Here is a 27,819-nt window from a genome sequence, read left to right on the forward strand (position 1 = left end):
ATTGCTATTCACTCTTTTCCTACGCCCAATACATAATTTATCCCGGATTACACAAGACAGGCAGGGCATGTTTCTGTCAGTCGTCTGTGTGGCGTCATGCATGTGGCGTTATCCATGGTGTTACATGTGTTGAATCACTAGCGGGAGACTATGCCTCTGCAATGTTACAGGGTCGTTGTAGGGAACGTTGAAAGTGCTGTGCACTGTGCAGGCAGCTAAAGGCAGGTCTGTGGTATCACAGAAGAGAACAGTGGTATTGCTTTTTAAAAGAACCCAAATGCACGTCAGTCGGTATTTGACCGGGTTAGGGACGATTAGTGGGACGGACGAAAACATACTCCCATCATTGCTTAGACGGACCGTCCTTTTTAAAAGACTTCACATCCTACGTCCGCCCGTCCACAAAATGGCCGTCCATCCAACCCTGAGATGGTATGCCCAGCTCTGCTAGAATTGAACCGAGGTGATCTCAAATTAGGTCAAGTTAACTCACTTCAAACAGCCTCTTAGAGGCTCTTCAGATAGAGCCATTTCTTTTACATGTCGGAATTTTGTTTGTATTCCTTTATGGTCATGGAAAGATTTAATAAATGCTAATACATTCGATTTTTCAGTGAATACCTGGGGAAAAAAATCCACAGAAAAAAATGTGTACTCTTCATCGTTGAACCGCGACTCTGTGAGGGATTACTGTTAATATAAACATTTAAGTTTTGTCGTTTATTAATTGAAGTGCAACAGTAACAGCTACATTAAAAGCGCCTCGGAGAGGCCTCTGGAACGTTTGCTAACCTTGACATCTGCCAGCCAGAAGCTGAGCTGCAATGTGTTTGTTTAAGGAGTATATGTGTGGTGAGAGCATGAGGCAGTTAAACATCCATTCTCTTACCAAATGTTCCGTGTGGGAACTCCTCAGTTCCGTACGGAAAAATTGGAATATGAATAAATGCACTGTACAGTTAGGCCTCCTTAGGGGTTATGCTCAACCAACTTCTGCATTCGGCAAAACACCTTGTGGTTTAGGTTACTAGTGAGTCCTATGGGACAAAACCGGGACAGAGTACCTGTAGAAATAGTAAAAATCTACAATTTCTTCATTTTACACAAAATGTCTTTAAGAGCAATCAAAGATGACCATGACCAATGTCCATCGCATTTGCAGGACAACATCTACAATTCCTGCCACAGAAATGTTTTCCGGTTTGGTCATTTGACATTCCCCATAAGGTCCGTTCGGGAGTAAATTATAATGCATGCAGTACAATTTCATGTTTGGGGCTTTGGCTTGAAGACATTTAAATATGAATTGAACTGTGTTAAACTGAGGATCATTGAATTGAGAATTTTTGTGAGAGTGACTGAGGTTGATTTTTTTTTTTTTTTTTTTTTTTTTTGCAGTGCAGTTACGTGTGCAGTTACGAAAGAGCATTTTTCAAATTTCTTAGTTAGAAATACAATCTTGATTGTTCAGCTGTAATCACACAGGGGTAAATGTTAAGTGTTTGCAAATAACAAAACATTGAACAGAGCATTTCTCTAGTTGTGTTTACAATCACAGCTGATTTGCGTAATTTTCATTTGATATTCATATGCATGATAAAGGTTAAGTGGTTTTGTTATTGTGTGTTTGTGCACATCTAATGTCACACGTCTCATCTTCACTTGCATACGTGAATAAAATAACACACAATCTTTCTTTTTGCTGTAATGGCCTTTGCTATGTTGATTATAAATGTTCACTTTGTACCAATTAGAGTACATGAGTCATTAAATATGCTAAATATGTTTTCTGATGAGATTATGGACTGATGGCCTTGCTTATTCATGCATTTTCTAACATCAGGTTGTTTATCATTCAACTGGCATCGCCATTTTCAATCCCCACTTCAATCTGAAAGGTGCTAGACCCCCCCAAATCAGCAGCCGTCACCCCATCTCAGCCACATCTCATCTCCTCGCCATTCTAACGATTATCCCTTGAGATTTTCAAACAATCGTCGGGAGGGTACGGCTGCAGTAATTAAAAGGCCACAGGGGCTTTGATTGGACCCAGTTTGGCCGACATGAAGAAGAAGCCTCTGGGATTCTGTGAACGAGCGTGGGCGGTAGAGCAATGGCGCTCCGGCGGGGCCGTCGACAGGCCACCCACGCTTAACTTTCTATTGACGTTTCAGGACACTTTGCTCCTCAACGTCGTTGCCGTCTCATCTAGGCTCTCCAGTCTGGAGCTTTCATGGACGCTATCATTCTTTCAGCGGCTATGTTTAAAGGCCAGTGATGCCGAGATTGAATTCTCATTCACAGGCAGACTTTCCTGATTTTTATTTAAAGATACTACTCCCAAATTCTTTACACACTGACTCAGTCGTAACATATAAGCATTCAATATGATGAGAGAAAGAACTGATGTTAATGGCGATAGAAAGGTTGCTGGCAGGCCGCCTTGCTAAAGATGTGTACGCACATAGTGATCATTGGGCAGAATTTGAGTATTTTTTTTTTTAAATCAGCAAAGGTCAGATTATCGGATTTCTCTGAAAGATTATTATCCAATTGGGCATCTGATGTCAATTCAACATCAGTATGACATCAATTGAATGATTTTGATGTCATTCAGTCAGTTGGTTCAATTGAATGCTTTTGATGTCATACAGATGTTGAATTGACATCGGATGCCCACTGGAATGAGTAATTCTCCTTACATGTGATGTGAAATGGAACAATAGTTATTAAAGCAAGAATGACACATCAACGATCAAGCCAATTATAAGCCTTTTCTAATCAAAGTCAACAAAGGCTCAAATATGGAAGATTATCCTAAGTGATTACCCTGTAGTGCATGGTGTGTTAAGAGTGACTTTTACACTCTGCTCAGCTCAAAAAACAGTCAGGGCCATCCATCATAAATGTTACACCCGTTGAATATTCATGTTCACAAATCCATCTGTGTGTGGTAAGCACTGAGTTTGGCTGAGGCATGGGCTATGTGATCATGTCACGAGATGTAACTATTTACACACGTCAACATTTAGGCCGAATTTGCTGCACCCCCCACACCATCTGATCTAGGTCAGCAAAGGCCAGATTATTGAAGATTGTCCTTGGCGATTATCCCATGGTGTGTGTTAAGAGTGATTTTTTGTCATTTATCTGTTCATAAAATAGACTGAGCGAACCATCGAATACTCAACCTGTACAATATTTTGTGTGGTCAACACTGAGTTGGGCTGAGCCACGAACTTTAGAATCGGAAGTGTACCAATAGCTCATTAAGCAGTGTACACACATGGCAACAACCTTTAAACATGTTCAATATTTACAATGGCAGATCCTTATGCGTGTGGTCAACATAGTGTTCGGCCAATCCACACACTCTGTGATTGTGACGTCAAATGGAGTGATAGCCAAATAGGAAGCAACCTGAATTTCGCGCTGTTGCTGGGCAGAAAAAGAGGATCAAATGGTGACGAGTCTTTGTAAAATGTGTCTCCCAAGTTTCTGCAATAGAAACGGCGAGAAGAGGTGGTGGGTCAGCTCAAGGACGAACAGAAGTGCAGCAATTTGACTTTTTAAATTTTTGTACACCAGAGTTTCCTTGGGGATTAACACATTATCTACCTAACCTAATCCATCCCTCTACTTGGATAATTGTCAACCACTTGACAACAAGATGAAGCACGCTGAAGTAGTGCCAAGGACATTACAGACTGCTGTTGATCAAGGCTTTTACACTGCAAAGTGATAATATGGAGCCCCAAACGACCCAAGACGTTTTCTGCATAAAAAATAACTGACACCCTGCCTTGGTTTTTGTCAGTGCCCGTCAATTGTAACAATTGGCAGGTTGACCAGATGTCCGGATTACTCAAATTGTGTCCTCTGTCTCATGCAAGTGAGCGGCTGTAGACCCTGCCCATATACTGCAGGGCCAATGGCAATTGCATCAAGTCCGTATTTACCATGACGAGTGGGGTCGGAGTCTGAGCGTTGGACAGAAGTGACTCATACTTGCGGCAAGAGTGTGGAGGGAAAAGTGAGTGAAAAGGAAAGACTCCTTAAAATCTGTTTAGCAGAAACTAACTAATCTGTGCATTCATTAAAACTGTGTCTATGAATGGCAACAGGTGTACATAGGTTATACAGTACCTTGTGCCATCTAGTGGAAAAGTTGTGGAAAATGAAGCTTCAAGATGCTTCATAAACCAGTTATGTTTATTAAGCCCTCTAGATGGCACTCTCTGTTCAACATAGGGCTGAAAGAACACTGACTTGCAATTATTTAAACCCATTTCTTTCAACCAACAGTGCCATCTAGAAGAGTCAAAACAATACAACTGCTTTATGAAACAAATTTAAAGCTTCATTTTCCCATTACTACACATCGCTGTTATAGATAGATAAATCATTTTTAGACCAATGAAGTGAAGTTGGGTAATTTCCCGTGGAGCACTTATTAGGAATTACTCCCTTAAAACAATTATATTAATCTATCATGTGAAAAAGATATTTCCTGGACAAAGAAATAAAGTGAATGTTCATTTGGCCAAAATGTATCGTCTGGGAGGCTTTTTAATTGCATTTTAATTTGCAGCTATAAAAACAATTTGTGTCCTGTGCGATTAGTTGAAAAGGTACAAATGTCTTGTATTACATTTAAACTCTGCCTGGTCCGCTAGCAACTCTTCTCCCTCCGCAAGCATCTGCCCATCCTCTCAGCTGGTGCAGTTTACTGGTTCTATTCAATGCCATCATACCAGACTAGGTCATTAAATAATTTCATCATGTTGTGATTGCTCCTCCAGTGCAGCCACCACCTCCGAGCAACATTTTTAGCAAAACAGCATTTACTCTACCTGCTGCTTTCTCTCGCTCATATCTTTAATAAGCAGCATAAATGAAGTGCTTGCGCCGCGCCTTACCTCCCCTTTCAACATTAATCAATATCAATTTTACATCTATTCGTACACAGATAAAAGACACGTCTATTTTTTTTCGGTCTATGCTCAAGCCTCCTCATCGTTTGATCACGAGCCGAGCAGGACGCTGATTATACTCCGGTCATCAAGTCTGCCTCGTAGATCCGAAGTTCTGTGTTTGAATATCGAGTTTGCATGTACTTCCCATGCTTGCTTCGGGCACTCTGGTTTCCTCCCACACAAACCCCTTTTTCAAATTAGGCACAAACGTTTTGTAGAAAAATTGCCTTTAGTTACATACATGTTTTGTCATGCCCAGCAAGGATGAGTGGACGTTTCTGTGTTGTGCTTCTCGGGCTATTTTAACCGTCACTGGCTCTGTACGTAACTCATTACGATAGTTGTGCTGTTTTTTTTGTTTTGTTTTGTTTTGTTTTCACTCTGAATTAGACCTAATGATGATTTAAAGGTTACGGTTGGCTGTAAACGCCCCCTCAAAAAACCACATAAATAAATAAAGGCACAAACAAGGTCACAGATTGAATAAAGTTTGTAAATTGAGGTACCACTATATGCTAGTTCATGTATATTTAGTTTTGATTTTATTGCAAAGTTTACAGTATTTTAGAATCTGATAGCAGATGTTTTACTTTTCATTTTAAATGCCATTTATACTGATGAATCACAATATTTACAATATATTGCCTCGCAAAGGCACAATAACACACCATTCGCCTAGCAATGTGTAATACCAACTGCATACAGATCTCCTTAATTGATATGTTGGCTATAGCGGTAGTGAAGTGCTGTTGCTATTGGAGCGTTGCCGGCATTCTCGGAGGAGCTCACCAGAATTCCCAGTGGCCAGCCAGCATAGGTCACTGTGACTGAGCCATGTATCAGTGTCATCCCCCACAGGTCTCGCTTTGGCATTCCCTCTCTGGAGACCCCCAATGGTTGATTTTACACGTTTCATGTGAAATCCTTCAATGACTTTACACTAACAGAGTTGCGATTCCTTGTACAATCATGGCGTCCGCGACTCAGCCGAGCTTGTGTTGGCCACAGTCAAATAGATTTGCAATTGCAAATATTGCACAGGTGTAACATTTAGATTTCCAAGCACATCGGGGAGGAGAAATCATTTTCTAACACAGCCCACACCACAGGATAATCATTCTGGATAATATTGTAGTGACATTCAATAATCAAGCTTTCTGCTGACACAAGACAGGGAAAGTACTCAACTTTCTCCTGATTATCTATATGTGTGTGCCAAACTTTAAATAATAAATCTTCCAAACCGCTTATCCTGTACAGGGTCGCGGGAGATGCTGGAGCCTATCCCAGCTGACAATGGGCGAAAGGTAGACTACACCCCGAACTGGTCGCCAGCCAGTCGCAGGGCACACACACAGACACCGTCACTGAGCGGGAACCGATCCCACGCTGCCCACACACAACTGATGCGTGTGTACCACTACGCCATCAGTGACTAAATAAAAAGCAATAATAATAATAATGATAATAATACAATTTCTGACAGCCACATTAAATGTCCATTTGACACAAAACTAAAAACGCAAATATAAAAATAAACAATTTTGTTTTGGCACAGCATTTTAAGCACAGCTCAGTGTTAGCGTGGGCTCACATACTCCACATCACAACACATTGTAGCTCTTAAATACCAACATCTGCATGGAAAGTAGCGAGTGAGCGTGGATTCGCGTGGCCTCGGGGCAGCGCGCTGACTCAGTGGCGCTTCACAGCATGAGGGTCGCTGCCTCGACTCCCTGCCGAGCGTGTGTGCACGCATGCTGCCTCAAGAAGTGTAATTTAGCTTGAATGGGAGACTTTGAATTTGGGTTGGTGGAAATGAGTTTGGAATCTGTATCCTTGATAACATTTAATCAGGCCATGCAATTCTAAAAACAAATATGGCTGGATTTCCACTGCAGGTCAAGGTGCCTAATTCCAATTTAGTGCCTGTAACTGGAATTTATCTGTGTCCGTAACATATGAAATTACACCTATCCGTTGTGGCTGTTTAAACATTCACAGAATAAAAGCTAGATTGCACAAACTGTAAGCAACTATAAATGATTTCAACAGCGGGCAGTGCCAGCATAGAAGTAAACAGTAATGTATAAATAATACAAATATTGAACATAGTGTTTACTTGGCCCTGGCTGACTACCCCCCCTTCACGCCTTGTTTTAAATTAGGGTAACCACCACATTACTGTTAGCAATTATTTAGCTTATTTACAGTAATGTAGCATATTTATACCATATTTAATGTCTATGCTTTTGCTTTATTTTTTGATTTATATTAAGTCTTGTTTGTAATGTGTTTATTAGTGCACTTTGGTCAATGTGTATAGCTGAATACCTCACTGATAACGCAGTATATCCCGTTTTTACGTTTTTATAGTAAATGGCCGCATTAAGAATACAGTGTTCCACCACTATTTGTGAGGGATAGAGACTAAGCCCTGCTGTAAATAGTGAAAATCTGTGAATGGACGACACTGCACAAAATGTTTATAATTACCAAGATAACACAAGATGGCAACAAACCAAAACGTATTTATTACACGCTTTGGCTGTAAAAAGCCCTCAAAATATTTAACCCATTTTCATATTTGCATTTTGCTCATGAAGAGTGAATTTAAACTTTGAGGTGCAACCAACACGATGGTGTTTTGTGTCATATTCATACCCATATCCATAACTACCTAAGTACTACTTACTTGTGCACTTTTTGAGCCCGGAGCCTTTCTTAAGAGCGTGTCGGCTCAGCTTGCAGCTGAAGTTGTTCTCCCAGAACTCGGCAAACCAGATGTTCCGTCTGTTGTTCTCCAGCGTACGGCTGATGAAGTAGCGATCGAAGCCTGGACACATTGAATGACATCAGTTGTTACATGGAATGCGGCTCCAGAACGTGTGGACACGTCATTGGTGCTCTCTTTTCTCTTATTTCACAAATGACCATATTTCCTCAAGTAGTCGTCCTACTAATAGATGCCGTACCCCAATAGGTTACACTTGAGACACATAAACACCTGCCAAAAATAGACGTCTCCGTCTTCCCCATCTAGAAAAAGTCTATAAGTGTAATTACCGGAGTTTCCAGTTTATTGTTCGCATACACATACATAAGACAAGAACAAACATAAAGCAAAATGTGTGTTTCTGCAAAAGGTGTGAATTTATGGAACAATTATGAAATACAACTGAAAAGTTGTGAATCATCGGTATTTAAAAAGAGGTTTAAAAATATAGTATTACAAAAATATATAAATCATGTATAGACACATGAAAAGTGAATCTCTTAACTTACTGCCTTTAGGTTTTTGGTTTATGAATATGATTACACAAATTCTGGGTTTTTTTCGCTGTATTTCTTCACAATAGTCATTTTATTTAGTTTTAAACTCAAGTGTTTCAGTAGATGCTGACATGTGGTTGCTCCACAATGTTCAATGTGTCCGTGTTTAAATTCCGGGGACCAACACGACCTATTTGCTGAAAATAGTCTGGCTTGGTTTTGGACTTTTTGCTGCATTTCTCCACCATAAACTTCTCTGCAGTAAATAGAGGCCCCGTAGCAACTATTTGCGGAAATATGGTATCCAATATACGACTCCTAAAACTGTCTTTACCCTTGATGGACTGGCGCTTGGGCAGGATGGTGACCGCCCCTTCTGCCATCTCCTCCTGGTGCAGGACTGGAGAAATCTTGGAGCCCCAGCTGTCAGAGCCCACCCAGATGAAATGACCCGTCTGGTTGGCCTTTTTAGCAGCGTGCAGCAGCCGCCTGCAAAAGGGGCGAGTATGAAATTAACGTCAACGGGGATAAGGTCACCCCCCCCCAGCTCGCCCCACTGTTTATTCTGCAATTCATCACACAGCAGACCTTCTGCTTAGCCGTTCTCCATGCATTCTGCCAATTACCTGATGTCATCTTCATTGGCAAAAATGATGACGACTCTCGCGTTGGGATTTTCGCGTAGGCGTCTGATGACCTTGTCGAATTCGCCCTGCTTGGGCTCCCTGGGAATCTTCACTGACTGGGAGATGCATACACCTCCTTTAATGCAAACACAGAAACAGGAAATCCATGAATGTGGACTGAATAACGAATGTTTTGTAAGGACAGTTCAGGCAGCCAGTGGAAAGACATGTTGTGAAAAATATGTTTTAATTGATTGTAATTACATACTATAGCTTTCATCTCAAAGACACATCAAGCCTCTTAATTGCTCCAGGAATTCTCGACTCTTGATTGATCTTTTGCCATTTTATACATCAATATTGGAGCAACAAGTGTGATAATTAGCTACTGAAGGAGAGAAATGTACTTGATGATAAAATGAATTGCTTTCATTCATTTTACCCTAATGGCCAAAAGTAAAAACAAAGTAGGAAATATCAACTGAGTCATACATTTAGTTAGCAAAGGCAAATCAAACAGGAAGCTATTGGTAGATCCCTTGTGTCAATCAAACCATCTATTCATCCATAAATCCAGCCAATCAATCAAATCCAAAGTTGATTGGAACGGTAACACTCAGTGAGGAAAAAAAATAGACATTTACAAATGAAGTAACTAACATAAAGTGGTAGGTAAAAGAAGTGCTCAATTCAAAGCCTTCCGTCGCAAGTAGCTCACTGTAACCCTCAAGTGAAATACAGACGTACAATGAAAATCTAGTATTTTCACTTTCTTTTACCGACCAGTTCCTGTAGCTACCCTTTCTTTTAGCTTGGCACTTTTGAAGTCTTATGAGTTGGAAAGTGTTTCAAATGTTTACATTTCATGTAAATGTGTACCTTTGTATTCTACAGTTCTTTTTAGAATGACTGTCTTAACTCAAGACAGTGGCCGCCCCTCAATTTCCATTATGTTGCTTTGGTACATTTCCCAAGTCAGAATTGAAATTTGCAAAACAGTATGTGAATTTCTCAAAACAATTTGTACAAATAGCAAAACATCATGGTTCCCCTGCAAAAGCCATTTGCTTTCTAAAAACCTCTGAGTACATTGCTCGGGGGTAAATATTTGTCTCACTGAGCTCATTCGTTAACGCCCCTTTTTTTTCATGACGATAACCAGACGATGATGAGCTAAACGTGGTTCTTTGACGACGAAAACATGACGTGACGTACATGAATTTTCGGTGACGAGACGAGACAGGACGAAATTGTTAGCGTGTGGGCTGTCAGACGTTCAAAATTCATGACATCCCTTCCGATTGTACACGTAATCTGTCTTTCAAAAAATTTCAATCGCAACCTATCCTCGTTTGGGCACGCCCCCCGCCGGGACAGCACGCAGAGTGCACGCGTCCCACACACCGTTGCACATACCGGCACAACAAAACACGAACAGGTCTGCGGTCATTGGTCTCGGCTCACGCACACTGACACGCTTTCCTTTGACGGACCAGTGACACCAAATGGGCTTGGTGGTCGGAAACGAAGGAAAGATATGGACATACTTTCTGTACAAGAAAGATCAACACAATGCATCATTGCATTGTAGACAGCGGTAACGATGAATGTGGCCACAAACTGAGTGGAAAAAATGACAAATCTCAAGCGACATCTGAGGGCTCACCACGCTGATATTTTGTCCCAACTCGTCCTGTTAACATATACTGTATACATTTATTTGCACTCTGTTATTCAACAATCGGTTTGTGATCAATTTCATTGTGCTTAAAGTTTTCCACGTAACTCGTGGCGCAAATGGGCTGACATAAGGCATAAGTTATTTTGGTTGAGCTAACGTCAAGGCTAATGTCAATTCATTCACTTGTTGTGTGTAAAGTCAAATATTAAAAGTAGATTTAGGCAGTGGTCCCCAACCATTTTTCTACCACGGACCGGTTGGTCCGCGTTGGTGTGTGTATGTGTGTGTGTGTGTACAACAATTTGCCCGTCCGGCCGCAACTCTCCACCCTTATTCATAAAAATTATCACCCCCCGCCCTGTTCAGCCCCCGCAAACCCCCAGAAAAAATACATGCATGACGCCGCCGCGGGAGAGATGCTTAACGGAAGAGGTTTATTTAAAGACCATTAGCTGGCTAATTTACTATGCAAACCCGCAGTGGACACGCTTCAAACATGCTTCAAACGCACCACTAGTACTTACCCTACTGCGTGTGCTTACTTTCATTGTGAGCCCTGGGGTTAGTTTTGTTGTATTGTATAATTATTTGGGTCCAACAGATGACAATCTGCAAGCATTCAACAAGTTACTTATTTATTTTCCGCATGTCCCCTCCTTCACGCCTTCAACATAAAAGCACACCAGCAAACCACTACAGAGCAGGTTTGCTATGGCGGATTTCTGGAAGTAGGGAAGACACCAGAAGAAGTTCATGAACTCCACCTTGATGTGCCAGCGTCATCCTTGAGTGCTGCACGCAGCTTGACTATACTCGCAGAGACAAGTTATTTTGAAACAGTTGCATTTCAAGTTGTGGGGCATCGCTTCAAAAAGACAGCGACAACAATGGATATGCTTGCTACAACTATAAATGGACTTGACAATAAATTTAATTGTATTGCGAAAGCGACCTGGAAAGGGGAACGTGGGTGAGTAGCTTCTTTACACACACATACGTGACATAACACCCGCGCCGCTGCCAAACTAGTTTGTGAATCAATGCGGCAGTTGTCGCTCACGCCGATGCGGGAGTAGAAAGAAGTCTAAAAAGAAGCCATTCACCGAGTAGGCTGAGATGAAATTTGGCCGCCTCGCGACCACGTCACACGCATGAGGGCTGATTAGTGGGCCAGACTAAAATCCACGTAAAATCCATGCTTAGTCCAGCCATTTTTAAAAAATTGTCACACCCCGCCCCAAAAATGGGCTTCTGGCTAGGCCGGACCGGTCCATCTGTACAATAATACACGTGAATCCACAAGGTCTTTTTATTTCACCAATATTGAATGACTTTTTAGCCTTAGCAATGCGGTTAGCCGCCAAAGTACTTACATTTTTTGACTAATCAGTTAAAAAATGTATGCCTGTATGTACCGAATGTATGTACGAAACCTTGTATGCCTATTTTTAACTAAAACCGACTAAAACCTTTTTAAATTTTCGTTGACTAAATTTACGAAAAACTAGACTAAAACATTTTTGGGGAGTTACTCTCGACTAAAACTAGACTAAAACCGTTTTGAGTTTTCGTCGACTAAAACTAGACTTAAACTATCACTAATAGGAATGACTAAATGTGACAAAACTAATGAGCATTTTCGTCCAAAAGACTAAGACTAAGACTATATCTCAAATGCCTGCCAAAAACAATGCTGGTTCTGACTTAAACTGCCACTTACGCTTTGATGAAACATTCAGTATTCCAAATTGAATGTTACACCTTTGTGTTTGTGGAAGATTGATTGTGAGAGACCGGACAAGATTCACATTTCAGTTTTGCTGTTGCACTCTAATTTGCTGACAAACCATCTCACTGTGATTCAGAAAGGAAAAGACAGCATTGCATAGCAAATAGAACATACCTCATTTATAAAAAAAAGTACAAATGTGAACATGGGACAATTTCCTCAGGGAAATTGTACATGCAACACTATACACAGGAATTGCAGGGTAGTCTTCCGACTTTGGGCCACGAATGGCTACGTTTACATGGCTAAAAAATGGATTTTATTTGATCAGAGTTCTGATTAAAATTCTAATCGGATGCGCTGTTTTCATGGACACTAAAAATATTGATCCAATTAGGACTTGCGTGTTCATGCATCACGCTTAAGATTAGAACAAATTATTTTGACATGCACAGATCAACCAAATATACCAGAAATAGTAGTAGCAGAAAAAGACGTCGTAAACAGCAGAGAAATTATACATACATGTTTGCATGGTTGTGCCAAAGCATTAACAGCTTGTTCAAAGGGATGAGAAACAGTTTGTTTTTTTTTAAATGTATGTGCACAAGTGACACAAAGATGTGAAAATTAAACAAGCAGTTTTGAGAAATTCGATTCTGACCTGAGAAATGTACTAAAGCAATTGAGAAAAAAATTCTGAAATCTGAGGGATAATGGATGGATGGATCACAGTCATTACAAATAGACTGTCTGTATAAAAGTCAACAGACTTTGAAATACAATATTTGCAGTGCATCATCCATCCATCCATCCTGTCAGTCATCATCAAAATGGATGGATGGATGATGGGAAGCTCGCCAGACAGACAGACAGTAAGACATACTGATAGATGTATAGATAGATCAATAAATAAAAATATACTTAAACCCTGTTGTACTGTGTACAATTTTCTTTTTTTAAATATGAACCAAAAAAGGAGAGCGCTTGTTAACGTGTTTCGGGCTGAATAAAGGGACATAAGATAGGAAGCCCCAACAAACACGTCAACTCGCCGCACGCACAGATCACAAGCCACGGCTCGTGGCCTAGGTGCAACATTATCTGATGGTGCTTCTTTATTGGTTGCCACCAGATGATGTCGCTTTCAGGCGACACACATTAAAAGGACCACAACTCCTAGATGACTGTTGGACCTTGCGTCTTGCAGCGTATGGCAGAGCAGTTATTCTGAAATAAATGCATTTAAAATCGCTCCCAAAAGCTCAAGGACATTTGAAATGTAGTTTTAGTTATTCCCTTTGTTTTCATAACTATAATAACTTTTGTTCTGATTTAACTGCTGAGCATAGTTGAGATCTTTTGCGAACCAAAACATCAGCACTCATCGAGGTAAACAGCCTCTTCCAACCAAAATGTAGATAACAAGGAAGACAAAATGAACTTAATACAACTGGCCTCTTATTTACACCCGACAATATATAGTGGGGATTGGGTGAGAATAACAAAGTGTTTTGCAACTTTTCTCATGTCATGACAAAATATGTTGTCAAATAAATTGTTTAGACAGTGGAGATACCTGTAGACTAAACACAGACGCCACACCAAATCGTTGAACATTTGACGAATTCTTGCGCTTCCTAAACACTCTGATGGCACACGCATGTTGTGATGTCAACTTTCTCACAATATGACATGCTGCAATAATCACTCTTGTGGATGAAGGGAGAACAAAATCCCAAAGACCTGGTAGAGTTGCCTCAATGGAGTGGAAGCGTTTCACACTGCGAGCTCCACATGTTCCTTTGTCCCAATTGTTTTGCTCAAATAGTTATTTAATGAAGACGACACCTTCCATTGCTCCATTGTATATTTTTAGCCATGCAAACACTGTGATTCCAAGGAAGGCAACACCAAAAGTGATATTTTATCAGAGGTTTGACAGCAGTCCCATGTAAGAGCAAAGACATCATGGGGATTAGCTTCTGTTTTTCTGTGGTTCATTATTTCTTCAATATATCCAAATGGAAATATAAAAGATTCAGAATCGATGAATAGATTATTTCCGGAACAAAGAACATGGACTGTGGTGTAAGTGACATTAATAGGTACACGAGTGCATTGATTTGCACATGGAAAGACTGAAGAGCCAAATGTAATTGTATAAGGTTAATTACTAACACTGCTGTGATGTTTTTGCCAATGATTTGAATACACACAATGCATAGGTCATTGTGCAAGGTGAGCTGTTACATTTACATTGTTGCTCTGGTTTGTTGTTTAATTTGTTCATTCAGTGAAACTTCAATGTCCTCAGTTTACGACAGGCTTCCGTTTGCACTCGGGGGACATAACCTGTCAGAGCGCACCATAATCTATTACTAATCTATGTTAACTCAGTAGTTAAGTCATAATTACAATAAATATTTGTATAAAACAACGCCTTAAGACATAAATATAAAACAATCTAAGGGAAAAGACCACATATTCTGCACAAACCCTATTAAGCGTCATTCGTAACCTTGAAACATTATACGTCGGTATCGTCCAAAACCGATGACCCTGTGTGAATGTAACTGTAATGTGTTTGAATCACACTAATATGGCTCAATTCAAGTACTGTTTTGAAAGTAGGAAGATCTCACACAGTAAGAAAAAAGATGCTAAAGAAAACCGTGTGTAATCATCACTGCAGTTGTGGGTGTGTTTTAACACTCTGGGCATAGAGTGTGGTGTGACAGTTTTTCCAGTTGCAGGTTCCTCTGATGCTCGGTGAAGAACTAATGATTACCTTACTGGTGTTCATGATATGCATCATATTTGATATAGGGTTGAAATATCAATCATAAAATAACTGGCAACCTTGAAGGCTTGTTAGAGTCATTCCAGTAAGATTTCTATTTACTCTTACTATTATCCCATTTTGAAGTAAGCACAATATTGATTTTGAATCACTGTATATCGGAGGGCCAAAGTTCAAAACAGTACTTGTCACCTCCTTGCAAGTTGCAATTTTTAAATCCCTCATCACTGAGTTTCCTGTAATTATAGAGAAAAGCGCTCTATAGATTTTGGATGACACTGGAAATTAGTTTAGGTCAAATTCATATTGGTGCACGTTTTCCGCCCGGTTTGAGCTGTAAATTTGTGGGCTGCAGTTAGTTAATAGAATGACATCTGTTGTCTCTGTTCAATTTATTTATTTATTTATTTTTAATCAGTAGCACGCTATTTAACAGCAGGCTGTGATTTCTGACCGTTTGACAGATTTAGCACCAATCTAAAGATATTGTTATGTGTGTGGTGTACAGTGTTGGTCATCTGGAGTACACCACTCACAGTCAGAACACACTTGCCGATTTTATTACTCGTCAAGCGTACAGTCATTCACATTTTTAAAAATTGGCTAACATGTTAAACATGGGTATAGAGTATATGTCCCTCATTTTAGTCAATGATGGTTTAAAAATAAAAGAAATAACACAATGAGGGATGCCCCTCTTTGTCTTCAAGTCATTTGTACTCATTGCTTGTTGAAATTCTGCCAAATCGTGAATCAATGTGAAAATTGTGTCCCCCTTAGTGACAAACACTCAGATCATTATCAACCAAATGGAATTTGGAGTTCCCCCTGCTTGTGCTGCAGAGCTTTTAAGCATCTGTCAGCTAATTGTTTTGATTTTTCAGGCCCGGCAAATGCAACACTTTGGATTGCTGTCGTCTCAGTAATCATCACAGCTTTCCCATCCAGCTGGCAAAAAAAAAGCCAGAAAAAGACTGACTGCCTGTCCTGGAAGACGACGTCAGGAATTAGCTGCTGGACGGAGTTGAGCGTTTAGCGGCCAGAGAGACACAAAATCAAAAGTGTTGCTTTACACCAGAGCAGGCAGACTCGTGATTGCTCAAGGCGCATTTGCGCTGCAGGAACTTTTGGGAGAACATTGAGACTGAAATTTGGTTGGTAACTGTAGGTTGTCCTGAGGTAATTTATGAACTGCATGCCAATTAGGTAATTGGTTAAATTTAGTTCCGGTGTAATTTATCTGCCCCTGAAAGAGTCACGACTCAGGGCACAGTACATTTCTTTCTAATTCTGGGGGCGGGGTCTGTAGTGACGAACATATCTGAGTGGATATTTATTCCTACCATTCAGTGTTGCTAGTGTTTTCACTTTGTCATTACATCTGTCGATGTTTCAGACCTTTTTGGTGACTTCCATCGTCCAAATCCAACTGTGGCTTTTTCTGGTCAACCAAGTGATGTGGAAGTGTGTGCTTAATGAGGCTTTGTTTCGTCACTGGAATGATAAACTAAAACACCCGCGTTGTTCATTTCGTTTTGTTATTTTTGCTTACAAGCTCCAGCATGCCCGGGACCCCAGTGAAGATAAGTGGTTCGGAAAATGGATGGATGGATGGATGGATGTTCGAAATATAGACAGTCAAACAATCAAGCAAGCAATCAATCAATTTTTAGAAAAATATACAAGTTGTAATATAATATAATATAATATAATATAATATAATATAACATGTAAATATTTTTAGGGCATGTTTCCGCTCACTTTATGGTCCTTCCAGTCCCCTTCAAAAGCATTGGAACGGTAAGACATTTGGGATTCAGATAAAAAAAATGAACATGAGACAAAAAGTTCAGAATTCCGGCTTTTATTTCATGGTTTTTATATCTAGATGTGTTAAACAACTCAGGACAGAGCACCTTTTGTTTGAAGCCACCCACTTTTCAGTTGAGCATTAGCAAAACTGGAACATGACTGATGACTGAGGGGTGTTTAGTTCTTCAGGTGTTGCCTTTTATAATGAATGCTTAAACATTAGATAGTCCTTATTTTTGGCTTTGTGTTTCACCCGTGAAATCCGCATTTGCTATTAAGTAAACATGAACACCAGAGTGCTGTTGATGGGAGAAAAAAACAAACATTTTGTAGCTAAGAGAAGAGGGAAAGTTGATCAGCGCTATCGCACAAACATTGGGCATTGCCAATACAATTGGAAATGTTCTGAAAATGAAACTACTGCTGTACTGCGCAACAGACATTGAGCAGGTTGGCCAAGGGTATCAACAGCAGTTGATACAGTTATTAAATAAGAGTTATGTCAATTTATTCATTTAAAGTTAATTTAATAATGTCTGTTTCAATGCTTTTGTTCGTTTGGAAAGTGGATGGCTTCAAACAAAATGTGCCTTCTCCTGAGTTATTAAACACATTTTGATGTGAACACCATGAAGTAAAAGCTAGACTTCTGAACTTTTGTCTCCTATTCATGTTTTGATCTGAAATCCAAATGTCTTCGGTATACAACAAAAACAAAGGAATTGACCTTGCAGTTCCAATACCTTTGGTATGTTAATAGTTTAAACTGTAAATATACAACAAACTATGATCCTTGAACAGTTTATCATTTCAATGTCATATTTACATCATTACCCTTAAAAATATTTGTCTTACATATGATTTGATTTGGAAAAAATGCACCGGAAGTGTGCTAGTACTTGATTTATAATCTCTATTTACAGCTCAGGCTAAACTTTGCTTCTCCCCAACATAAGCATGTCTCTCAGTGAGATGTATCGCTTCAACATACTTTCTTGTCACAATTACTGTACTAATTTCATATATTGGCATGATCATGTAGCATGTTTGGGCGCTTCAGAAAGAGCACAATAGGTGACTTTAATTAAGCGAATAAATGGAAAATGTTCCATAGGAGATAAAAAACGCAAATAGGTGAATTTGTGGATAGTGAAACACAAATAGGATTACTGTATTCTGAAAATGAATGTATGGTGTCATATATGAACTTTTAGAACAGCCGCTAGTTACTTAGCTTCCTCAAGGAACTGATCAACCATCCTCAGTACCCAGTTCCATTGATTAATTGTTATCCATTAGGATAAATTTGGTTAATTTAAGATACGGGCTTTACGGCCATCAGATGGACCCACTGAAGGAAGATCTGCCTTTTATTTCCCCTCCTAACTACATCATAACTGCCCAGTTTGGTTTTAATGATGCCTCACCAGAACCTCTGCAGCTACAGATGTACTGACAATAAAGATCCCTTTGCCGGATTAATGAGGCTGATTATGAAATAGTAATCTGAAAGTCCCGATCCCGCACGGCTTGCAAATGAACTCTGGCGGGCTAACAACATTTCAAATGACAAACTGTTCTCGACAAACTGCGGAAAGTCATGCAAGTTCAAGTTGGAGTTGCCCCCGTTTCGAAGTATTCATCAAGGAAAAGAGGACATTTTTTTTCTTTTTTTTTTATGCCAGTAAGGAAGTGAGGTAGCGAAGAATCTACCTTCCTAGTGCATTTACAATACAAAGATCCGTCACTTCGTTTTTTTTCTTTACTTCAGAAGATCTATGTTTATGTGTGTGAGGAGATTTTGAAATAATCTCTTGGAAATGGTTCCCCTTTTCTCTTCAAGTGCTCCCCAAATAACTTAAAATGCTTGCGTGGGTTTGACATTAGCATCCGCTGTTGATGTTGTTAAAAAAAATAAATCCCAGAGTCCTTTGCAAAAAAGCCGTCACACTCGCTCCCCGTTAGGCTTTCATCTCGTCTGCCGTGTCCGGGCTCAGCTCATGTTCAATTAAAGCATTCCAAATACAACAGCGTGAGATCTAAAGAGTCCATTTGTCATTCCTGCGCCCCACTGACTTTCCCAATTGTACACATTTCTCCTTGTTGTTTGTTTGCCATATGTCTTTGTGTGCGTGCATTTGGTCTTTAGAGCCACTCAAGTAAATAATTAAGAAGTGGAACATGCAATCTCCACTGCATTTTACCCCCGTCAGTTTAGTTTTAGCGATAAGAGCTTGTAAAAACAAGTGCGAAAGTGTGCGCTGCAGACAAAAACATCTACGAAACACTCAACAGTGAAAAAGTGATATGATAATGATATTGAAGTTGGTGCGTACCTTGCTTTTGAGGCGAGGGTTTGGCTCACATTGAGTACAGTAAGAGAAAATCAAACCATAAAAAACGTTTTTTTTTTGTTTAGATTCAATCAAAAGGCAACATAAAAATCTGTAAACTGTCAGCAGTAAACACTCTGATAAATGAAAGCTTTTCAAATAAACACACAATGTCCGCAATAAAAAAAAAAAATAAATCCCAGCTGACTTTGGGTCAAGCAGTGGATTATACACTAGACTCGTTGCCATCCAATCGCAGGCCAAATTTAATATTGATTGACATTTCAGGTTACCCCCCATCCACCCCCCCCCCCACCCCCATCCATCCCACCTCCTAAATCTGAGGTCTCGGGGGCACGTCTAACTTTAGAGCCTTTATTAAATGTAAAATGCAGGTTTGGGGAATGTGGGAGGAAGCCAGAGTGCACAGAGAAAATGGCCCCAGCCAATTTTCAAACCCAGAACTTCTCAGCAGTGAGGCATACATGCTTCCACTGGCCACAACGTGCTGTCCACTCAATATACAACAGGTTCCATCTGTTCTTTTCGGGAAAGTGTACCATTGCTCTTCTCTTTAGAATGGTCTGAATGATTATGAGTCACTGATGGTATCGTGGTTTACTTGCCTGAGGCAGTGTGGGCTCAATTCCCAGTTCATGACTAGGTGAATGTGTGAGTGTGAATGCGTGTCTGTGTCTGTGTGCCATGTGATTGACTAACGACTAGTCAAGTGTGTAGTTTGGCTTTTTCTCAGCGGGTGTGGATGAATTACTAAATTATAAAACCACTATTAATGGCATTTATTATTGGAGGAGACTTGAAGATGCTGTTTAAATTCAGCTTGAAGTTGCCGTTATATCCTGCTAGTTATTTTTTTCCCATGTGAGGCTGTTAAAATCAGTTTGACTCCCGCTAACCACGACCTCCGCCAGTCCCTTTTTATAGAATAGACTAGACATATGTCTAGAGCATGAGTTTGTTACATGTGTAACTGTCTTTTATCTAATATGGGCTGTTTCTTGAGTATTTTTGAGAGATATTCTATATCACTTATCCTGTTTAGGGTCAGAGCCTATTCTAGCCGGGTTTTGGCAAAAGCACATGCTGAAATGGTCATCCATCAATCACAGAGCAGATATTCTGTGGAGACAGACAACCTTTCATTCTCATATTCACATCTTCACTGAGTGGGAACTGAACTGATGCTGCCTGTCCAGTCAGACGAGTAAAACGTTACACCATCAGTGACTTTTTGACGTACAGCGAGCACTTCTCAATTCCAGCAATACCCACACAAAATATTGTTAGTGAAGTCTTAATTCCAGTGAATATTTGTTTGAAAAACACTAGTTCATAAATTTAAAAGCAATCAAATAAAAACAGTATGTGTGGTGGCAACTGAGCATGCTTTCGTCTGCTGCGTGATGACATATATCTTCAACGTATATTCTAAACTAGTGAATTTTGTAACCTTGACATGTCGTATGTCGGGCTCTTAATTAACTGAGTATCTCCTGCAAATCAGTGGTGGGCTGGGTTAGTTTTAGTTACAATACATGGGCCAGCACTACTGCTCATGAAGGCCCTGTGTAGATTAGGTTGACACGGTAAGACATAGAGGCTGAAATCTGATTGGACAAACAATCTAACATCCAGATCCATGTACTGGAAGCAGTGCACTGGGGAATAAATGAATATAATTTAATGGGAAAAATATTGGAATTTAGGTTGTAAATGTACAAATTAATTAATTGTTTCAGACCATGGGTAGTTACAATATATAGTATGTGGTCAACTTATTTTTATTCACATAAGACAGTTAAAAAAAAATGCCAATATTTCCCTTACACTTAATAAAAGTTTTATGATTGCGGAAGTTTGAACCCAGGGTGATGTAATTAACTTTACATTGCATGTACTGTAACAGCCCACATACCACATAGAGTATGGCGACATCATGTTCTCTTCAATTTTCCTGTCTCTCGCCAAGCCGGGCGTCTTGCTTTCAATCAAACCAATTGACTTGTGGCTGACCTCGCCGCTGACTACTAGTCTGGAATAACGCCTCTGGCTCGCTATAAGCCTGAAGAACAGCAGTGCTTTATGCTTTCGCCCACCTAATTGACTCTATAATAGTGTCATAGTCCAGTGGCACTGAATTGACGGTGTTTTCAAGCATGCTTTGGCAAACACTAGCGAAAAAAAAAGTCCCCAAAGGCCATGTTTAGCACCACCAATACCCAATAAACCAACTGTGATGCAAATTGGAAAAAACAATTTCATTATGAAGCCAATTCCACGTAGATACTCATTATGCTAGCATAATAGTTCAAGCAAATACTGTACACATTACCGTGGTGCCTCGACTTACAAGGGACCAATTTCACAAGTTTGTTTATATTGATGTTTAAATAGATTTTATTGTCTTGTATTGTGAGCAAAAATGTAAATTACAAGCACTAGATGCGGCGAAGATCACACCATTTTTGATGAAGTTTAGCAGATAGTAAATAATTCTTCCGTTTACTGCTTCTGTGCCATTGCCAGTTGAAGTTTTATTGTAAATCAAACATAACACAAAGAGAGACACATAGTGTATTTAACAAACCATATAACATTAGTTTTCAAACGTATGCTATCTTAATGTTAACACACAATGCAAAGACAGACAGGCTGAATTAAAGTAGCGATGTTGTGGCGTTATAAGCCTTGAAGCAATGGCCTAGCAACACATGTAAACAAACTATATAACAAAAAGGCATATATTTAGATACTAAGTTGTCAGTTTTGGTTCAAAGCATCCACATTGGGCAAATTCTTGGGCTCTTAACTTTTGACAAAATCCTACTTGGGAAATTGCCCAAATGAGCCCTAATCGAGACAGAGATACAAGACAAATAGATGACACGAAAGCCTCGTTTCCACCATCGGCATCGACTCTATTCTACTCGACAGAAGCCCAGTATCCACCGGCAAATATACGCGGCTCTACTATCTTTTTTGCGAACTTACTCCTTTGTGGTTCTCCAAAAAAGTATTCCGGTTGTAAAATATATGGAAATATTTTGGAGGCCAATGATTGGTTCGAGACAATCGTTATCAATGTGCAGCTGCGCAAAGCACCACCTCTGGAAAACAGCCGCCATTAACAACGAACAATGAAGAGAGAGAAAAGAATGGCTTCAAGGCAGATAAATGCTTTTTGAGTACTACACTGTAAAATGTAATTGTATCTCTTACTTAGAATAAAAAGTGTACTTTACTCATTTTAGCTTACTCTGTTGACTCTCTTCACTTAAACTTAGTAAAGACAACTTTCCACTGAGGCAAGTAGACAAACTTGTCAGCTGCAAGTCACCTATACTTAGAAGTATCAGTCCTGAATTTGGTGTATCCTCAAGAACTGAAGAACACCTTTGACTTCATCCTAAAGGTGCTTCTCTCACTTGGACATAACTCACTTAAACAAAAAATACAATCACTTAATATATATTCTCATCAATTGAATGTAATCACAGTGTGAATGTGATGTGACATGTTGAGTCACATTGAAACCTTTGCCCTTATTGAATTTTTTTTTTTTTTAAGCCTTTCCTGTAAGAGGGAACCTCATCGCCAGAATTCTGACAGTGAATTGTTTTTTTTTCTTGTGGAGAAACGTGAAAACTATTTAACTTTGGTTTCCCTTTTGTGACATGATTGTTCTAGCTGGTTTACTCAAGACTTAATATCTGTTGAAAGTCAATGTCTAGTGCAGTTACAAAACTCATCCACCAAGAATTTAAAACATGAAGCTCTGAGCAGTTTTTCGTAGTTGTCTCAAACATCAGAATTACAACTATAGATTCTTTAAATATGTAAGTTTACTTTCTCGTAATTGTACACGTTTTATGACTTTTGGGCAACTTACTGCAATTTTTGTCTCATGGTGTGATTTTTTTTCTTTTTCCCTTTGTATGTGATATAAAGAGCAAAGCCAAAAAAGTTTGTTTTAACTGTTAGTTAAAAACTGTATTGGAACATATTTTTCAACATGGACTCTATTTTACATTTGTTCTGAACAAAAAAAGCTAAATGATAAAACTTTGTTTTCCATTTAATATGTTGTCTGTCATTGTTTCATCAGGTGAAGTTCAGCTTACTTGAACAAATCAAGGCAATTGGTTTGCTGAGATTTTTCTAGTAATGTGAATGCTTGAACTTGTAAGGAAAACTTAATTTTACGAGTGCAGCTTAAATAACATAACTCCCAAGTTTAAGTAGTCAAAATTGACATTTTAAAGTCAACTTACCTAAGGATTTCAAGTTAAATTCACTTAAGTTTACTGCCATTATCTAAGTTGTCTAAAAGTTATTTTCAGTTATAACAACTTAAAATTAGATATCTACTTTACTTGGGAATTTTGAGGCAATCGGTTTCCTGACTTTTTTTAAGTAAAGTGAACTCATTACATTTTACAGTGTAGTAGACTTTTGAGGAGGTGCAAACATTTTTTAAATTACTAGCTGACCAAGATGTGCAGAGGCAGCTGGATGGGTCTATGAGGAGCGAAAATGTGTTCCATGTGCAGCGCATGCTAGCTACGGTCGCTGTAACATGGCGTCCCTAGTGAGATGAGAAGGGGCTCCCGGGTCGTGACAGTGGAGAGGCGCTGTTTTTTTGGTGTAGAGCTGAGTAGGGTTGAGGAGAGCAGAGTAGATACCGTCGGTGGAAATAACACTTTTATAGCCAGAGCTTTTGGCCTACACCATCTAATGTGGGAGGAGCATGATAGCAAGATTGATGATTATTTCAAGGCTTTGCCATGAAAAGGGTGGTGTGAGGGTGCGTCCTTTCTTACAGGAAAATGATCTCACCAAGCATCACCTTTCAGTTGTCAGAAAAAAATTGTTCCTATTCCTTGTCATGTGTGAGCAAAAGGAAGTTGGTGAGACATGTCCTGTCCAAATCCGTCCCGACCTATTATTGTGTTTTCCCACCTCTTCTCTGTGTCTTCGACGTGAGTGTTACTTTCCCTCAAAACGTGTTGATTAAAATGAGGAAGTGTGCAAAGGTGCCATACGGAAGCTTCTCGCTCTCCTGCAGCGGCCTTATTGTTATTATTATTATTGCCGCCACTTGCAGATGAATCGTCGCTGCTTGTCTGCCGAAATGACTCATCTGCAGCGGCAGACTGGTAAAAGGCGCCGCTGCTGCTGCTTTATCAATGAATCACACATGGTCCAGCTGCGACGTTTGTCTACAATGTTTAGCATCATTACTCACCGGCGAGAAAAATAATTTGCCAAAAAAACTTTGCTTTGCTGATCAGCATTGTCAGGTTTAAATGTGCTAAAAAAGTAATTTTTGGACCTATAAAATCCATATTTCAAAAACCCATGCAGAGCAGTCGACATGTATTATTCCTTTAGCTGTGAGACTGAGACTACACGCTTCACCATTTCATCCACGGATAGGCCTACATATACCTATAATGTTAAGTATTGTTTTAAATCAGGCCCAGTACCGGTTTCGGCAGGGCCAGCACCCAAAAAGGCTTTATGTCGGACCCTGGCTCAAGCATCTATTTTTGAGACATAATTGACAGCATAGGTTGACCGTCATCAGACTGGAACCTGTTGCCCGGCAGGAAGAGGCTTTGAGGCAACACAGCCGCCGCATCACAGCTTACAACAAGCTGGCAAAAATATGCGGACGTCCAAACAAGGCCTCTCGGCCCGTTCATTACGCGGCCTTGTCGAGGCTCACATCAAGCATGGCTTTATACATAATGAATGTGTACCCCGTGGGAACATTTTCATCGAAATTCTGCGAAGCGATGCAACCTCAAGAATGATGCGTGGCGTGTTTTCAAAATGCTGAATAATTTACAGACTACCATCCTCACACCCCCACTCCTCCCTTCACTATCTCTCTCGCTCTCTCGCTCTACCATCTTCAATCCTCCTCGCTGTCTCGAAGACAACCGTGACTGCAGGAGATAAATGACCTGCGTCCATTCATCATCATCGCCACATCACCGGTCGACGAGAATGAGGTGCTTTCATCTGCTAACTGACGGATTGATTCGCCTGTTTTCCCTGCCGCTCTTGGACTTTTTGATTTGATCTTCAGACGTCCAGGTGTTGTGTTTGGCGGTACATTGATGCAGATTCAAACGGCAAAGCGGAAGAAACAAAGAGAAGACGAGCGTTTTATTTTGCTAATCATCCCCCAATCACACGCCACGCATTATTCTTGCAGTCAGACTGTATGTAACATCTTTCATTGTTTTTGTCTTGATTGTACACTGTGACACTTTGGCACTGGAGTTTTTATTTTAATTTTTAGTTTTTTAATAGAATTTTTGTCAAAATGCACAAGTTAGGCCAGGTGGAAAAAGATCACTGAGTTCCCCAGAGACAATAAACAAGGACACAACATTATAGAGCGACCACATTGTCAGTCTTCTGAAACTCTGGACTTTAAAACAAAACAAAAATGACTATTATGAAGAAAGAAAAGCTATCAATCATATTCGACTGGAAAGACCAATAAACATGGACGCATTTTAGAGCCACCATGTCACGGAAACGCTACATTGTCGACAATGTTGTCACATATTATAATATAACAAGGACATTTTGTTTTAATTTTTTATCACGTTTTCATCTCAAACTATGGTATCCTTGCTTAACCCATTAAAGACGGGAGCGCATAACCGCGTTTCTAACACTAAAACCGGGAGCGCTGTTGCGTTTTTCTTCCTTTGAAGCCGGGAGAGCGTATCGGTCATTTTCTTTTTTTAATCCAATTCTCGGTCTCTTGGCCAATGAAATGCATCAGAATATACATGTGACGATGTTGTGGAGTTGTCGGAGGATATCCGTTATTTTTTCGAGCAGTAATGGTGGACGCCGTCGATCATGGGAGCTCTTAAATGAATAACGACAGTGATATAGACGACACGCTCGTGGACTTGAAAACCGTGAAACCATCCAAACGTGATATATGGTTAAGATATATGTTCGTAGACGATGTCGTTTTCAACGTCTTTGTAAGAGAATACAGCATGGTAATTACCACTCGATTTATTTAAATGAAATATAGTGCTTCACTTGCATCTTCGAATGAAACAGTAAAGATGAATGAACTCGTGCCTGTGTGAAAGCCACGTCTAGGCTCTCGAATTCTTTTGGAATTATGTTTCTATCTGCTACAGGGGCTGAGATATTAATTATTTTCTAGGTGGCGAAAATGTCAGGTTTTCAAGGGTGACTCCAAAGACGACCGTAGGTTTTAGAGAGATGTCTCACGAGGGGCTTCAGGCTTTAATGGGTTAATATTTTATTCATTTGTTTTACTTTTATGTATTTGATATTTGATATAGAATGAATTTTCCATGTAGTTGATCAAAGAAAATGTAGTCAAATGGCCGTCACCTATGTTATTTTAAAAAGGACATTTAATCAAAAGCCTCCTCTCTAATATTCAGCCTTGAGAGCTGAGCGCCAGAAGATTATTTCACCAAATACTGAAATAGACCCGTGATCTCACTCTTTGTGCTGACTGTCACCATTATTTCCCCTCTGTTTTCCATCCACAAATTTCCTGGGAAGTGAGAACACTGTTGTCGTCATTTGGACAGAAATAACAGATGCGATACAATGGGATTCTAAGAATAATAATAACTTCTCAGAAAGACCGTTTTAATCCGCAGCTATCAGGGTTCTTGCTAAAGTGTAAATTTCAAGTATGTGACAAGCTTGTGATGTCACTGCTGGAGTTACTAATTACAAACATGACAACACAACTACTTCGCAAATAAAAGCACAACTAACAGTGCCAAAATCAATGACAAAAATAAATTCAAGTTGCCTTACTTATGAAACCTATACGACTGTTAGACTTCCACGTGCTTGTCAAATATGACTTTAAAACAATCTCACAAATGACACACATTGTTAAGACCCAATCGTCTGTACACTTAAGAAACAAGTTGTTTAAATAGATTGGATAGATCGGTCCATCTTCTGATTGGATGGTTGATCAGTTATCTTTTTTTTTAAATCATTGATCGGTGATCAGCTTCCAAAATCCTGATCACGTAAATGTTATTTAGTGCCGCCTTCTTGTTAGTCAGTCAGTGCACTTCTTTGATTAGCTGCATTCCATTCACATCATAGTCCACGGAGTCAAACAGCTCAAGTAGCTGGCCTACCACACACACATAAATATTTTTGCTCCTAAATATTGAAAACGTTTAATATTTAAGATTGTTGACATCTTGGACCCTATTAACAGGACTAATGAATTCTGAACACACCTCATACATAAGGATAATCTTATAGGACAATCTTATATGACAATATAGTCGGGTGATTGATGTCCTTGGTCAGTAAGGGGCAAAATCAGGACAAAAACAGCCCAAGTGTCTTTGTGTCTACCCAGCCTGAGATTAACTGATAAATTACAAACTTTAAATGGTATCTACTTACGATTGACATTTTAATATTTTAAGATGACCTCATTATCGACAATCATGGCAGAAGACTCCCTTACTCATGACAGCCATGACTATACGACTGTACAAGACTGACTATAAG

At 39.7% G+C, this 27,819-nt stretch overlaps 1 protein-coding gene across 5 annotated transcripts in view; it reads right to left on the bottom strand.

Moving 5' to 3' along the window:
• The window catches only part of LOC147141753 (metabotropic glutamate receptor 4-like), a 213,904-nt gene that overhangs the window by 45,833 nt on the left and 140,252 nt on the right, over positions 1 to 27,819 (bottom strand). For all 5 annotated transcript variants that reach the window (XM_086040447.1, XM_086040448.1, XM_086040446.1 and 2 more), the window contains 3 exons: positions 8,876 to 9,011; positions 8,584 to 8,738; positions 7,672 to 7,812 (listed from right to left, as the gene is read on the bottom strand). In XM_086040447.1, the coding sequence (XP_085896573.1) occupies positions 7,672 to 7,812; positions 8,584 to 8,738; positions 8,876 to 9,011 (432 nt within the window). The remainder of the gene's footprint in view (positions 1 to 7,671; positions 7,813 to 8,583; positions 8,739 to 8,875; positions 9,012 to 27,819) is intronic.

Source organism: Filicampus tigris, chromosome 9 (genome assembly GCF_054856515.1).
Source record: "Filicampus tigris isolate MCC_2025a chromosome 9, RoL_Ftig_1.0, whole genome shotgun sequence".
Classification (NCBI taxonomy): Eukaryota; Metazoa; Chordata; class Actinopteri; order Syngnathiformes; family Syngnathidae; genus Filicampus; species Filicampus tigris.